This window comes from Puntigrus tetrazona, chromosome 18, assembly GCF_018831695.1.
Source record: "Puntigrus tetrazona isolate hp1 chromosome 18, ASM1883169v1, whole genome shotgun sequence".
Classification (NCBI taxonomy): domain Eukaryota; kingdom Metazoa; phylum Chordata; class Actinopteri; order Cypriniformes; family Cyprinidae; genus Puntigrus; species Puntigrus tetrazona.
Window position 1 is genome coordinate 18,355,338 of NC_056716.1, and position 17,500 is coordinate 18,372,837.

A 17,500-nucleotide genomic window follows, 5' to 3' on the forward strand; every position below is an offset into this window, starting at 1 on the left:
AATATATACATAATGAATGTATACACAAATGCATTATGTAAAAAAAAAAAAAAAAAAAAAGTTTATTTTGGCTTTTATTTTTTGGGATTAATCGTTTCACAGCACTATATATATATATATATATATATATATATATATATATATATTAAAATCGTCATTGCTGATCCTCAGGATCATAAAGAAAAGTCTTCTCTATTTGTTGACGTCAGTGCTGCTCAAGCAATGTCATGATTCTGGGGCGGGTGTTTGGGAAACCTGTTTTTACCGTTGCATTATTCGTGTAATAATATATTTGTGACGCCAGTGGCACAGAAAAGCATCGCTCCAGCCTCGTTTATTGGATCTGAATCCCAGCGGTTCTCACATCTGCACGCAGCAGCTGTGCAGCGATCTTCACGTGCTTCGTGACCCGCAGCTCGTCTTTATTATTAATGAACCCGTCCGATCGCAGGAACGAAGATGTAAACAGTGTGTAGCTTGCACATATAAAGCCCCGAGCTGTGTGCTCCTCCGCTCGTGAGAGCAGCAACAGATATCTGCAGGACTGTAAATGGCTTTGCTTCATTCTGCTGCATGCTTCTATTATTAGAACAGACGCGGGGAGCGCAGAACTGTGGCTTTGTAGTTATTTTTGCGGGAGGGAATCCAGTAACTCTTAATGGACTGGACCTTTTATAGGGCGGTTTGTGTTTGTCGTTCGGTCGGCGGCGTCTGTAACAGAAGCAGAAATCCACACTGTAATCTCAGTCTGATGGAGAGGCGGTATTCATTGCGGCGCGCGGCGTGAATATGTCTACGAACCGTGTCTAATCTGGCCTCATGAACAATTCACGGCATAAAGGCACTCTTCTGGGTATAAATAGCTCACGAGTTGCTGTGACATCTGTGGCCGACAGCCGTGAGATTGAAGGTGTTTTCGAGGGACGCTCGAGTCGCGAACGAAGATCCTGTCATCGTTTTCTCACCCTTGTGACTTTTGCGCTTTGGTGGAACGCAAAATGAGAGCTTTCGGCTTTTTCCGCCGCACGATTGTTTGGTTTTGAGCAGTAAGAACATTCCTCTGAACGTCTCCTTTTTGAGTAAACGGTGACAGAATGTTCATTTTTGTCCGTTTGAGATGCTAATTACATTATTAATCCTATTTAAGGCAGATATGGTCACATCTTTGGCTTGTGGCTGGTTGACGTGTCCTGTGGTGAGACACGCTATACTTTATTTAAAACCGTTTAAACTGCATTTCGATCGCTCTTTTTGCAATTATTGCACGTGCGGATTTTCTGACCTCGTATTAATTGAAATATTTGTACTTTTAATTCATTCGTCACACTGCGGAACCATTTCAAATGAGCTAGTGAGGATTGTTAGAAAGGGAGAGAACTTCAAAGAAATTATATATATTATATATATATTATTCATATCAATATTATGTTGATTAATGCAAAACACAGGGTAATAAGATACTGTCTTGAAATTTCGTCCAAATTAGTGTTTATCCGTAAAACGAGCCAAAAATCCGTCAGTAGCCTCAAAATAAACGTAATTCTTTTTTTCCGCATGAACTCACTTAATTGTGATCAGTTTCTTCTAATAAATAAGACTTAAGAAAAAGACTTTTGTCATTTAGCATGTATTTTTGGTGTAAAAAAAAACAATATATATATATATATAAAAAATATAATAAATTTTTTTAATTAAAATATATTATATATATATATATATATATATATATATATATATATATATATATATATATATATATATATATATATATAAATTAATATATAACAATTTAATATATACAAATTTTCAAAAATCATGTTTTTTCTGTGTGTAATTTTTATTAGGTTAATAATTTAAAAATACAGGTAACTAATAAATTGTATATATATATATATATATATATATATATATATATATATATATATATATATATATATATATACATACACACATCACATCACATGTCATAATCATATATTTATAAATATATAAAGTCATGTTTTGGGATCACATGACACCTTGATCCGTGTATGAAAATGGGCACATGTTGTTCTTCGCAATGGCATGGTATTAACGCCGGTCGAGATTTATTAAGATTTCATGCAACACCTGCACGAACCGAGTTTCTACCGCAGGAAAAAAAATGACTCATTCTTAACACCTGTGTTAGATACTCCATATGCAATTTACGGGTGACGTTATTAGAAAGAAGATGAAGAAATCACAGCCTGTCGTGGAAGAGGAAAAGATTCGAACCACGCACTGCATCGTGACTCTCCAATCATGACATGAATGCTTCGCAGGATCGCTGATTATTGTTTAATATAGCAGACAGATTGACAGGCAGACACTCGTGACCCGTTCCACCTACTCAACACTTGTGTGTGTGGAAATATGGCAGCGGTAGCTTGTGTTTTTGGGTCTGCGTGGTGTTTTATTGTCCTCCAGGGAGCCGTAATTCCCACCGGAGAGGTGAAAAACTCAAGTGCTCCCGATAACACACTCAAGCTGCCAGATCCCACCATCAAACGCCTTTTTTAAGTTGGCGCGGGTTGCTGTTAATAAAAGCACCTGTTGTAGCAGGTCAAGTGAAAATAATACAGCATCGTGTAATGATTTCAGAATTGGCACCGTTGCAATATTGAACACTTTAATATTCGCTTCAACCTTTAAAGGCATAGTTTGCCCAGAAATGCTAATTTGCTGACAGTGTTCTCAACCTCAGGTTATCCGAGATGTAGAGGAGTTTCTTCATCAGAAATGTAGCATTGTGAATGGGTGCCGTCAGAGAATCAGAGTCTAAAAGCTGATCCAACCATCACTAGTCCAACAGTTAACAGTTTGTGAAGCCAACAATTTTGACAGTAAAATTAGTCCATAATCCATGATAATGTTTCTTTCAGTGGAAATGCTGGTTTAAATCAGGAGAGAAATCTGCAAGGGTCGGATGTTGTTATACATCGCTATAAAGATAAAAACATCTCGGTGATGGATTTGTTTCTAGCAAACACACAGCTAATATTTAAGACCGGAGCGGTCTGGATTATTGTGACGTTTTTATCACACTTATTCCGACGGCACCCATTCACTGCATTGGTGAGAAAGTCGTGTAACGCCACATTTCTCCGTATATGATGAAAACGGACTCATCTACATCTGGGACGTCTTGAGGGTGAGTTAAATGGTCAGCAAATTTTCACGTTGCTTTTCATCCTTTTAACTGTAATCGCGTGATCTCGAGGCACACGAACGTGCAGAAAGTAGCATCCGGGGCCCGAGTTAATTTGATTGAAAAGCCTCGCTGAGCGCGTGTCATTACGCACCGCTGTATGCAGCATCCAGATGTTTCTGTTCCCGGAGAGGCTCGCGGAGAATCGCGCTCCAGTAGAGAAGGTGTGAAAGCCCAATCTGTTCGTTAGGGTGGCTGAAAACTCCAGACACGGATGTCTTTATTCAGAGAGAATATAATTATGGTTCACATGATCGTGCCTCAGGCAGGGAATTCAACTAAGTGAAAATTGTGTCTTTTCATAGCTCACTCCCCACACACACACACACACACACACACACACACGGCTTCCTTCAGAACCTCTCTGCTGTTTCCGAACACCTGAACACTCATTGAAATCAGTCTCAAGTCCTTCTCAATAACACCAGGAACATGGTTTGAGAGTCTAATTTGATTACGTGTTGACCTTGCATTTCTAGATACGTGAATGTTGAAGGCTAGCGAAGCATGTCGACACACTTCTGTCTTTTAGTGCTGAACGAAGACGAGCGAACGCGCTGAGCTTGATCCGTCTTGTATTTGTGTATAGGAATGATGATTAAAAGACAGCTTAGGCGTCCTCTGAGCGCCGGTTCATTTGTCATCCTCAGATTATATGACAAAACCACCTCGGTCTCCTTGAATGACCTGCCAAAATGTTTCCTTTGCCAGTTTCTTGAGTGTAAAATGAGAAAATAGGTTTAAATACAGAAAAAAAACGCTAATAGGGTAAGAACTGCTCAATAATGCTGTATGTAGTATACAACTATTATTAATGTATTATTACTGAATAATTATTAAATATACAGAATTTCCAGCATCATTACTCAGCGATCTTTCAGAAATCGTTCTCTCATGCTGATTCGCTGCTCAAGAAACCTTTCTTGTATTTGTGGAAACCGTGATGCATTTCATTTTTCCGGGTTCTTTGATGAGTAGAAAGCATTTATTTCGAGTAGAAATCGCCCGTGACGTTATAAATGCCTCTGCTGTCGCTTTTGATCAATTTAACGCGTCCTTACCGAACGAAAGCATTCGTTTCTGGTAGCGTATGTTACATTACAACACGAATATCAGATAAATCACCCGGCCCTAACACATTTTGACACGTTTTATTGATATTTGGCTGCGAGTTCCAGCTCGGTCCACATGCGACTCTACTGTAGATCTGAAAATGAGACACGTCGTGAGCTCACGGCGCTCTGGGATGATTGAGTCCCCATCTTGAGAGAGTCGCTAGTACTTGGAGGCAAGCCTAGCCCGGCGTCATTCATCACTCACCAAGGTTAAACCCAACTGCAGTTTAGAAACTATAAGCACCGTCATCGTGTCAATGTGATATTTCATACTTGCACCCAGAGGAAAGAACCATCAAGAATGAGATCTGTTGTTGATTCTCCTAGACGGTAATACGCTTTTCTTTATCCTGCTGAAGCCTCCTGCTTCTCTGATGTTTCTCCTGAGTAAAAGAGCCCGGCGAGATCTGTTCGGATTCATTTAAATGCGCAATACTCCTTAGCGAGTAAGTAACACACATTTAAAGTTTCGAGTGTTGTTTTCACACAGTGACTCGAAGAATATGGTGTTACGCCTTAACTACGTTTCAACAAATCAAGTTGAACATGGCACAGTTGCGTCAACAAATGCCTTTTTATATCAGCTTTTGCATTTGTTTAACACTGCCAGGTAGATTTAGGGTGTATTTCCAACACGATAGAGCGTTAACTTTTAGCAACAGTCCAGTTTCAATATATACCTATATCAACGTGCCGGGGTTCACGTATTGAACGCGTGTTTTTAGCGCCATTCGATGCACGATTCTCTTGCAGTACATATATATAGAGGTACATATACTCTGTTAGGTCGCACAACACTCTCGAATTGTGAATAGGGATTTGAGGAGAATCATCGCATGCTTGTTTTCATGTAGCCGTTCATGTAGATTATTGTGTGTGGAGACGCAGGCGAATCTCCTCCAGACTGTGTGTGACTAAGGTTACATGTTTGCGGCTGACGCCACCTGTGCATTAGTCAGCTCTGACATCTCACGGATGCATGTGACAAACTGATAGTGGCACGATAAACAGGACCGGTGTAAAACCATCGGGGGTCGACAGGAATCGAGTCGCGAGTAAATCTGATGCGAGATGCAAGCGTATTTCTTTTCCCCGCGCCCGTGAAATTCACCTTTCCGCGGGCTCAGTCTCTCGCCGTGATGCTGTAAACTCCGGCAAACCTTCATGAATCATTTCATTTACAGGCCCGGTAATCCGTTACAATAATAACTTCATCTTCGAAGGGCATCATCCTTTCGTATCCCACTGTTTTCTGGGATAAATAGGGATGGGCTGATGGTATTGCCATCTGGATCTTTGCAAAAATACCTTTTCTTAAGCGCACAGAATTTCAGGGCTCACTGTAAATGAAAAAAAAAAAATTATATATATGAATAGATGAATTATAGATGCATTATAGATACATTTATTACAAAGCAAAATTGTTTGAAATAAGACTTGCTTTAAGTCTCAAGACAGTTCTTGAGTAAAATTATTATTACTTGTACATGAAACATTAGCTACAAGTAAAAGCATTTAGTCTTCATAACTACTTTGCATTTTCTTTTTTATTCTTTTCAAGTAAATCGTAGTTTTTAGGGGTTTTTATGTTTTTTTTATGGGAAAGAATATTGGTAAAGACAAAAATGGTGGTTGAAATTAAAAAAAAAAAAAAGTAAATCAATTCTTCTTAATAGTTCTATTTTGCTTCTCAAATAATATATAACAAACCTTAAAAACTAATTATTTTATAATAATAATAATAATAATAATAATAATTTATTATTATTATTAAATAATATATAACAAACATTAAAAAAATTAAATTATTTATTAATAATAATAATAATAATTATTATTATTATTATTATTATTATTATCATTGTGCAGTGCTGCCAGAAAATTTTTTTTTTTAGGATTTTTAAAATAGAAACCATATTGATAAAGGCAGAAATGCTTTGTAAGACGATGATAATAATAATAATAAAAATAAATAGTATTAGTATTACTGTTATTATTATTAATATTTAATTGCAGTGCTGCCAGAAAACTATTTGATCAGGCAAAACATGAAGCATGACCTTAAAGTGAAAGCATTTATTCTAACCATTTGCCCGTGCTATATTTTGTACCAAACAAAGAGACAGTGAAAAATGGCACCGAAGACACGCTGAAGGGAGACCGTTTCCTTCAGCATCACTAAATTATCCTGCCAGTGTGAAGCATAATGCAGCATCCTTCTAGACTTTTGTATTACTGCTTTTATGTGCAAATGTTTTTCTCTGTGTATGATTTATGCAAGATATTATTGAGATGGTTAGAGCATTAGAAGTAAAAGTACGGGTAGAAACAGTAAAGATGTGTTTTAATGGGAAAGAACCTTCTCAGACCTGTATGGGCATAAGGATAATGACCAAATGTTTCTTTTTGTGTCCATTGATCATTTTAAGCCCTGAAGGTCATACTGTAATGTGATATCACACGAAGAGCGTCCAAGGGTCCATTAACCCGTTTCCCACTGATGCTCTTTGATTCTGTCTACTACTATTTTCCACCCATTTCTGGCTCGTTTCTTCTTGATTTGCATTGGGATCATTCTTCTTTTGTGTGACGCTTTGGTTTTCTCTCGCACACCCCCCTCCATGGCTCCTCTTCCTCTCCAGCTGGGTTTGTGAAGTCGCCAATGTCAGAGACAAAGCTCACAGGAGACGCCTTTGAGCTGTACTGCGACGTGGTGGGTAACCCCGTGCCGGAGATCCAGTGGTGGTACGCCGATATTAACCGGGCGGACTCCTTCAAGCAGCTGTGGGACGGCGCCCGCAAGCGACGGGTGTCCATCAACACGGCGTACGGAGCCAACGGCGTGAGCGTGCTGGCCATCTCCCGCCTCACGCTGGAGGACGCCGGGATCTACGAGTGCCGGGCCAGCAACGACCCGCGCCGCAACGACCTTCGCCAAAACCCGGCCATCACCTGGATCCGAACGCAAGCCACCATAGCCGTGCTGCAGAGTGAGTGCTCTATGTACTGTAGTAGCACAGAAAGATACGCACTAGGGCTGGGCGGCGTTTTGAGCCATTTCCGCATGTAGCTATACAGATATTGAATTCAGCAGTGTGCGTTTGTGTGTATCAGGGTTGTGCATCATTCTGAAATGAACTGAGAATGCATTTAAACAAGAATACCGTTTTAGAAGTTAGACTGCACAAGGGTTACACAGTGGTATTTATTCATGTTTATTTTCTGTCGTTATTGGCTCCTAAAAGTGCATTATTTTTCAAGATTTTAACCTTAAGTGTCTGGATAATGCCACTGTTACATCCTTTTTTCCACTATATATGTTACCATAGCCTTGTCAAAAATAAAAAAAATCAAGCCTATTAACAAAGAATGGATGATTTGTACTTAAATGGCACTGGAGTTAAATATCGCAGTTTAAATGGGGACGTTTTTCTAGTTTAAATCAGATTTATAAATGAAAACAAGGGCAAATTATTAAAATTCCATCATTGTTTTGGTGTACATTTACGCTTTTTGCATGAACATCTGAAACGATAAAAGACAGGTCACAAAAGGTTTGAAAAAAGTCTTGAGGTAAATTTCCCAGAATGCATCACTTATATTGAATTTTTAAAATTGCATTTATGTAAAATCAATTCAAATCCTTGAATGCTGCGGTCGGTTCAATTCAGATTCACACTCATGAATGGAAATGAATTACCATAGCAATCAATGAATTCTGAATTTTGCACAACCCCGGCGTATTTCATCTGTTTTATGATTTCAAACGTTGCACATCATCTGATATTTAGAGCGCATTTCTGTTTCACACATTCGTTTGCTATGAATATAATCTGATGCTATGGCTTGCGTCTATATAAAAACGGTATCAAAGAATCAAACGACATGAAGCACCTTTCATTAGTAAAGCATTTAAATCACCAGATTATCCCAAAATAGATATTACCGCATGATTATGCAACACATAAAGCATATTCGGAGGAAATTTGCAGCAAAAATAACTGTTAAACGCATGCAGCCCAGCCCTACTACAATCAAAACAAACCCCCTTAGTATGTATTTTAGTTTATTTTTTTTTATTGATTCCTCTTGTATTTTTATGATGGCTTGACCTTGGTGTTTCCAAATGTCCCCCTTTCCTTCAGGCAGACTTTGAGGATTCCCACTGAATTCAATAGTCATTCAGCCCCTTTCCTCTCCTAATGCCTTTGAGCCTCTTGTTGTGGATGACCACAAACCCAGACAAATCCCTGCTCTCTGTCTGCCTCTCCTCCTCTTCCTCGCTCCTTCCTCCCTCACCCCACATGCCGTCCATCCTGGCTGTTTCTGTGTCGCTTGGGTTCTGTATTTTCATTTCATATAGACACGATTTACTCGGGAATCTTTTGCCTGTTTGGTTTTTTTTTCAGTTTTGCGTTGCGTGGGCTGTTTTATTTACTTCAAAGCCCGACGTTGTGTGCCCTGTGCAGGGCGTAAAGCCTAACGGCGCTTTGAAGTCATGCCGTGTTTTTATCTGTGCATTTTGTCCTTGGGGGAAAAAAAAAAAAGGGACCAGGAAGAAGACACAAGGAAAAGGGGTCGTTCTAGTTATACGGACAATTTCTTATCTCAAAAAAAATCATAATCTTATCTCTGGCATAAAACTGACCCGTGCGCGTCTGCAGCCGGAGAATGACCTTGTGCCTTCTTTGCATTTACTGTTTTTGCCTGTGATTCAGTAATGACATGATATTCCTCCCGCTCTGATCCCTAAACATAAAGCCAATCAGTCGGGTCTGATTAACTCAAGTCCGGGGATTACTGGCCATTAAGGGCTTGCTAAATCGAGACAAACATCTTTCTGTACGATATCATATTCTGTCATTACTGAGAGTCAGTGTTGTCATATTATATACATGTGACACGGCATCATCGCATGCATATAACAGGCTATACATGCCGAAGCGTATAGTTTGTCAACAGGACCGTGTCCAGATTGATGGTGGTCTTGTCCAGCTTCTCGTGCGCAGAGGCTGTAGAAGGTAGTGGAAAAACTCCCAAACAATATATTAGGGATGCACCGATATATCGCCAGTTATCTGTTCGAAAACAGCCGATGATCAGAGCTGATTATGTCCTATCAATCAAAAGTCTCAAATTGAGTCAGTTTCTTCTCCTTTACTAGTTAGAGCGTGAAATGAACATGCATGGGAATCGGAAGGTGTTGAAAGATACAGTACGACTTACTGAAATGAATCGGGTCTCGTATAATCGCCGAGTCATAGTTTCAGTCATGGAAAGATTTCAATAAATGAACGATACAATGCATTCATCTAAGGAGAGATATAACAAGCTTTTTAATCATAGAGGAGATTATTTACTGTTAATTATACGTGCATGTTTAAATAAATCTATCATGACGACTAGTTTTTATGAAAACTACTTTATGTGCAGTTTGAGTGTGATTATTTTATCCACTCTCGGGTAAGAAATATACTAGCTGCTAATTAGATCTTCAACCATATAATTAGATTACTGCACTAATTACTCTCTCCAAAAGTACTGAATTGCTTATTACTAATTACTTTTTAAATCCCATGTCAATCTTAGCCAGTTGAACAACACACGGATAGACCTGAAACCATCCAACTATGCATGTATTTTTTTCAGATAAATAATATCAGGTTGCATGAATAATTCTTGAACTGACCAAAGTATTTAAAAGGAGGTTACGATTAAAAATATAAATGTTAAATTTATATGTGAAATTTTGTGCAACTTTTTTCTATAGTCTGCAATTACACATCCATTCCTTTTTTAAAAGAAATCAATTAGTAATGCACTGCATCCAACACTGACTATATATGATAATAAATAGCATTTGGATATAATAGTTTGAGCTCCGCTGTTAATTTTAGCCTAAAACTAGTAATGTACCAAAATAAGAAATGATGCTGTAATCGGTGATTAGGGATAGTCCACCCTAAAATAAAAAAGTTGATCATAATTTACTCACTTTTTCCAAATCTCCAAATTTTTATTTCTTCTGTTTTGAGGAATTGTTGGTTACCAGACAGCTGATGGTAGCCATTAACTTCCATAGTATAAAAAAATAATTCTATGGAAGTCAATAGTTCAACCTGCTTTCTTCAGAATACCTTCTTTTGTGTTCAACAACAACAAAAAACTCTGGAACAATATGTGTGTGAGTAAATGATGACCGAATTGGGTGGACAGTTCCTTTAAGAAAGGGTTATTGATATCGGTCACATATCTGCTCTTGGAGTATCGGTGCATCACTAATATTTATATTTTCACCCCAAACTTCTCTTCGCAGATCTCCTTGCCAAAGCTCCTCATCGGCGCCAGATGATTGTGTTCAGGACCGATTGATTGACCACTTGATTTTCTCCTCTTAACAGGTGACCTCCAGATGACCTTCGGCAGGTTCTCCAGACGTTCTCGTAGCCGTCCAGACAGATAGCGTGTAGGTGAGAGTAGGCGATGTGAGAGAAAGCACTAGCAGTAACGTTCCCCTCGGCTAAACCAAACTGCAGGAGAAGGTGTAAGGAATGCTAATTGGAGGATGATCCCGAGCCCCTCCCAGCGGAGCGGGAATAATATCTGGAGGTTTACTGTACAAGCCAATCACAGGGTGATTATGCCTCGCCCTGCTTTTTCCAACTGGGTGCTGCAGTTGCTACGGTAGAGATTCACACACCCGGACGCTTGCTCGGTGATTAACGTCTTTGGTAAAACATTATTAAATAAGCATTAAAAAGTAGTGATGTTTTTTATTTTGTGGCCGTAACGGTCCCAGAAACAACATGCAGACTTGCTGTACTTTCTAAAATGTGTTAAAATTTTATATATTTGGCACAAATATAAGAATTTAAATTGCAAATAGACATTTCAGCCATACACAGTTTAAACATAAACTGGTCAGATTTCTGTAGTAGCACTAATAAACTCTTTTAAATGCACTATAACCAGCTTTAGATTTAGCAATAAATTCTATTTAATTTAAACGCACACATTTGTTTTGTTGTTGCACAGCTAGTAATATTCAACCGCGTTCATATTTGTAAAGAAATTCATTTAATTATTTTCGCAATTAGCAGATTTTTACTGATGCTGTTTAAATATGTAGCTATTCAAAAGAAATCAAATTGACGAAAATAATTGATATTAAACTATGCCATTATTTTTTGAATGTAGAAATCTGTTTGACTGATAAATAAACCTTAAATAAAATGCATTAGTTCATGTTAAAACATTAATAATGTTATTATTGTGTAATTCAAATGCAGTGATATAATTTAAATGCATTAAAAATGTTTTATTGATAGCTAAAAGCATCGTTAGTTTCATGAACAGTATTTAAACTTGCACAACAGGTGTTTGCAGATGTATTTTTTTCTTTTATTGTTTTAATTTGACTGTCCTTCAGACAATAAACGAGTGAAATGTTAAAACATTAGTACTGGATAAACATAAATTAGAAAATAAGCTGAAAAGAAACAACTGTTATTAGAAACCTTGCATTTTGCACATGAAATGATCCAAGTCGAAGTGGCTTTAATGGAAACTGCGGATGATGGCGTCCTCGTGTACAACTGATGAGGTTCATATTGTGTTCCCGAACAATACCGCTTGTTCACTTTTGATTCTTGATTGTCTGCAGGTGCAAAGTCTATTTTATGATATGTGTCAAAATAGAAGAAATTGCAAGCCATTTTTGTACCATTTCAGGCAAGTATGGAGGCGTATGCGTTCTTAAAGGGATAGTTCACCCAAAAATGGAAAAATCATCATTTTATGTGTCTTTTCAAACCTCACAAGACTTCTGTGGAAAACCAAATTGATTTAAATACGACTTTTCTAGTCCGTGACTGTTCTTACGTGCTGTGGCTTAACATACATATTTTTTTGGAGCTTTTTGGTCACCGATTCCTGCCCAAATGCATTGTACGGAGAGAAAAAAGCAAACCTTTTTGTTTCACAGAAGAACGAAAGCTTTGAAATGACATGAAGGTGAACAAATGATGGCAGGATCTTTATCTTTGGGTGAATTCTTTTTAAGCGTGAAGGTAATCTATAAATGGACGTATTAAATTCCTATAGCCGAAATTAAACAAATTATATTTAAAGATTACAGCTTTTGGTGTACGAACGTACGTTTCTCACATATCGTCTCTGTTCCCCCACACAGGAACGCGTTCAGGAAGGTCTGATGGAAACGAGAAGCTCGTAATGTTTTCTCCACTAATTGTCCAGGACTTTGTCTTCGTTTCAGAGCCGCGAATCAATGCTTCCGATCAGGAGATTTTGCAGCCTAAAAGCGGGCAGGAGTTGCCCATCACCCTTCAGTGTAACCTCACTAACTCACACAGCACCCACCGGGACACCTTCTGGATGAAGAACGGACAGGAGATCGCCAACACGAGGACGGAGCGCAAACACACCGAGTTCAAGTGAGACTTCAGCGTTTATCGGCGCTTACCGTTGACGGTTCTCTTTTCTCTGTGACATGCTGCCTGTTACCGCGGACGAATCATTTGAGCTTGTCCCTCACATTATAAAAACGAACAGGAGCCAAGTTGATAGATTAAGAAAGCCCAAAAGCTCAGCAGGCGGTGCCGCAAATACATTTTTAATATATGTATTCTGTATTCCAGGCCTGTTAATCTGGGTCTGGCTGACGGGTGGATGAATCTCGTGAAAGCGTGCCGTATTTCATCCCGAAAGCAAAAGAAATTATTTTGCGAAATGTTACGTTTCGAATGCATTAACGTTTAAACCAAACTTAACCATGTCATTCCCGTTATTCTCAAAAACAGTATTATGTGTGACCCAAAGGCAGTCAGGTATATTTGTAGCAATAGCCAACAATACACCGTATGGCTAAAAATCATTGAGATATTAAGTAAAGTTCGTGTTCCATGAAGATATCTCGTAAATGTCCTACTGTAAATATATATAAACCTCATTTTTGATTGGTATTATGCATTGCTACTTTTGTCAATATTTCGAAGTTTTTTTTTTTTACACCCTCAGATTTTCAAATAGTTGTGTCTTGGCCAAATATAGTCCTATCCTAACAAACCATACATCAACGGAAAGCTTATTTATTCCACAAACATCGATTTAAAAATGCGCGCGTGACCCTGAAAACACAAACTGCATTGCATTTGATGCATTATTTAATTCCATAATTATACAATCATTTACTCGAAACATCATTTACACACGTTTAATGATTTAGAGTCGAGAAGCCGGTTTCTCAATGCCCGTTATTTATTTCGCCCGCTCCAGAAGCGTTGTCTCAACCTATACTTCAGATACGTGCGAAGTCTGCAACGCGGAGCTGTTCTGAGCCGAGGATTTCAGTGTAAGAATCGCGGCAATCTCTGAGGACAATCGGGACGTTCAAGCACGAATCTCTTCAGTAAGACGTCTGATCGGAGCGAAACCCCCCACCAGAGCTTTCAGAGAGTCTGGTCATCCGTCCGAGAGTGATGTGGCGCAGGGCGATCTGCTGTCAGACTGCATGTCACAGACTCCACAGAGACGCCGGCGCTCAGAACAGACAGCACTGCGCCGGCAGCCCTAGCAACTTCCAGCCCGCCACCTGAAGACCGCTTTCTCCAAATCTCCCCAGTCTGATGATTAATAATACAGGGCTTCCTCGGCGATTAGCATCTGCTCTTAAAGCGAAAACGCTCTCACGTCATTCCAAACCTTATATTTTTATCTGCGCTTTGATTCAGAGTTATAGTAAGGACGTTTGTATATATTTTAAGCCCTCTGAAGTCGTATGGATTTTAATCATTTCCCACTCTTCAGCTTCAGTTATATAAATTATGGCCATTCGTACCCTTTTAAGGCTCTCATCCTAACCATGTGGATGAAAAATACAGCTTTTAATTTCAAAATGGAAAATCTTATCTGACGTTTTTCTTGCAACTTTGAGGAGGGGATCGGAGTCGCAAGATATAAATGCAGATTCGTGGAAAAAAAAAAAACGTGTGAGGAAAAAGTTGCTATAAATGTTTGACTTTTTCTGTTTTCTTTGTGACCGAAATGAAGAAAATCGGTACTACGTCTCAATTTATATCAAGCAATTCTGAAAAAAAACAACTGATTTGCAGAATCAGAATTACAATAAAAAAGCTCTGTTCCTGCATTTCAGACTAGAGCGTGATGCTTGCAACACCAGGGTCATGGGTTTGATTCCCAGGCAATGCTTGCGTTGATGTAAAAATTATCGTGTAGAATTATCTGCCAAATGCATGAATGTTCACAAAGATGCTGTATGGTTTTGAAATATCGTGCAAGCAATATAAGCTCATTCTGCTGAATAACTACTACACGAGGGGGAGTAAGCAAGTTTTTGGGGAACTGTTCCTTTAAGAAGCGGGAAACAGTCGCTAGTTTGGAGCTGGCAGTGATTTGCGTTTCTTGTTTTGTAGGTTAAGTAAACCGAGGACGGACGATTCGGGTGAATACATGTGCGTCTACACCTTTAAGTCTGCTCCCAACGCCAACGCTTCCATTGAGGTCAAAGGTACGAAATCCTTTCACAAAACTCATTAACATACCGCTAACAGCACCCAAACACCGTTGGCGTCCGGCGGAGACCTAACCCGTGTTATAATTAGGTATTGTTTGGAGTGTAATTAGCCTCTCTTCACCTCAAAATGAAGTCAGCGGAGAGCAGCAGTTCTGCCGGAGCGAGTCCAGACAGTCACGTCCTGAAGTCTCGCTGGGGCTGAAGACGGCGACTGCGTCTCGTTAGCGTTCGTCCGCGCGGCGGGTGGCGTAGTGACACCCGGATAGCTGCTGCCACTCATAATCAGGCCAAACATCCGGCCTGGACTCCACAACCGCTCCATAACTACTCCAACGTGCTGCGGCGGGATATTTCAGACGCTACACCAAAAAAGGACGGAAAGAAATGTAGACGAATGACGATCTTTTGCTGTTTTTGTTTCATGTTTCTCAATAGATTCCAATTACTGTCATACAGTAATTTAAAAAACAGTAATACTATGATTTTAGCTTTATACAAATATACATTTTACATTTATTTGAAATAAGCATAAATTAGTACTTGACAAATATACCATATTTTTGCATATTGCAATTTATTCACAATTTGTTAATTATGAATTGATTTAATTATGTATTTGTTTTATTTATGATTTTACAGTAAAGAACTGTAATAATACTTTTTTTAACAGGTAATTAATGTATCATCTTTTTATATATATATATATATATATATATATATATATATATATATATATATATATATATATATATATATTTCAAATATATATTTTATTACAATTTAAAAGAAACGTATTAGTTTTATTTTTATAATATTTTAATAAAATGTTTAAATGTAATTTAAATAATCATTACAGAATAAATGTATTAAATTACACATTTATTACAGTAATTATTCATTTTTAATGTAGACTTTTTTAAGCATAGACTAGTATTTAGCTAATAAGCGCCATTTTTGCATATTACAAATGAATTCATTCATATTTCTTTAAGTAAAAAACACTCTAGTGCCGTAATTTTAATAGAATATTTTTTTAGACATTTTTATTTAAATAAACATAAATTAGTATAAATACACATTAGTATAATTATTTTTCACACAGTCAAAAAAAAAACCATTTTTAATTGAAACAAACTAGTATTTAGCAAGCATACCTTTTTTTTGCATATTACAATTTTATTTATATTACTGTATTTTATTAAAGCGATACCATGATTGTAATATTTTAACTGAATAATACTTAAATATTTTACTTTAAATAAGCAGTATGTGACAAATAAATATAGTATTGTTGTCGTTAATGCGTATTAAACGCATTCTTATATTTTGTGCTCCGATATCGTTCCGAGGAGGTTATTAGCTTGTTTTCTGGACAGTGCGAGCTCCAGATGACACAAATAATGTTTGCGTGTATACGAAGTGGACGGTGATCTCCACTAAAACGGTGGCAGCGTCGCTCGTAGCCACAAACCCCCGAGACCCGACACGGTCTGAGCCTGCCTGCGCGTTCCTCGCAGTTAAGCCAATTTGTTTTGACACGGCCGTCAGACGCACTGAGCATGCCCGGACCGTTATGTCAAGGCTCTCTTTAAGCGTTGCCTGGTTACGTAACGCGCTGATGTCGCTGTCCGCTTTGGCCGGGCTTTTCTGCCCCGAGTCTGTGAGATGACAGCATTCAGCTCCCATGTGCCACAAGCTCCGTTCTGCTGCTAGAAACACGCGATGAGGAAGCGCAGCCCCCTCCTGACGTATTGTTCCTGTCCTGTTTCTATCTCTTTACATGCACAGCTAAAGCCACGAGACGCCTGACGAGCGCCTTCCTATCGGTTTCGTTTAAATTCGGGAATCGGCGTTTTTTTCACGTTTTCGGTGGTGCATAGTATTTTGGTATTTAACACTTTTTTTTTCCTAATTTCGCAAAGATGGTATGAAAACATGACAAGGCTTACCAGAATTAACTCATTTAATTTAATATCTATTCATTTATTTAGCAAATAGAGAAGTTGTTTCTGTTTTGTCGACATTTCAAATTATTTGTAATTACCAAATGTTTAAAAAAAAAATTCTAGTTGTGTACAATTACTGTAGAATTTAAATCATGTATGTTTTTTTTTTCTTTGACGCTAATATTAATGAGATTTCCTGAATTATTGGTATTTACTATTGAAAATATTTGTATTGGCAATCGCATTCTTATAAATAAAGTGTTTACATTAAAAAATGATGGTAATATATTCCCATTTTACTTAAAATTATTAATTTATTACTGTATTTTATGATAAAGTACTAATATAAAATACTTCTAATATTAATAATACATAATATATACAATTAATATTAATAACAAAAATCTATAGCATAAATTATTAATAATATATAGTTCCATTTTGTGATTTTATTTTATTTATGACAGTAGTAATAATCAGATTTCCTGCCCTTTTACGATATGCATCAAATACTAATTACTAATTATTGTATATATATTTTAGAAACACTTTTATGAATACAATTTAAATACAGAATTTACACAAAGAACTAATCAGATGATTTGCATTAAAGTAATCCAAAATTTAAATGTGTTTCATAGTCATGAAAAAAATGCAA

At 37.7% G+C, this 17,500-nt stretch overlaps 1 protein-coding gene across 3 annotated transcripts in view; it reads left to right on the forward strand.

Moving 5' to 3' along the window:
* The window catches only part of LOC122362573 (neuroplastin-like), a 47,732-nt gene that overhangs the window by 16,139 nt on the left and 14,093 nt on the right, over positions 1–17,500 (forward strand). For 2 of the 3 annotated variants that reach the window (XM_043264106.1, XM_043264105.1), the window contains 3 exons: positions 6,987–7,334; positions 12,620–12,797; positions 14,796–14,890. In XM_043264106.1, the coding sequence (XP_043120041.1) occupies positions 6,987–7,334; positions 12,620–12,797; positions 14,796–14,890 (621 nt within the window). The remainder of the gene's footprint in view (positions 1–6,986; positions 7,335–12,619; positions 12,798–14,795; positions 14,891–17,500) is intronic. The other variant, XM_043264108.1, reaches the window with a different exon arrangement.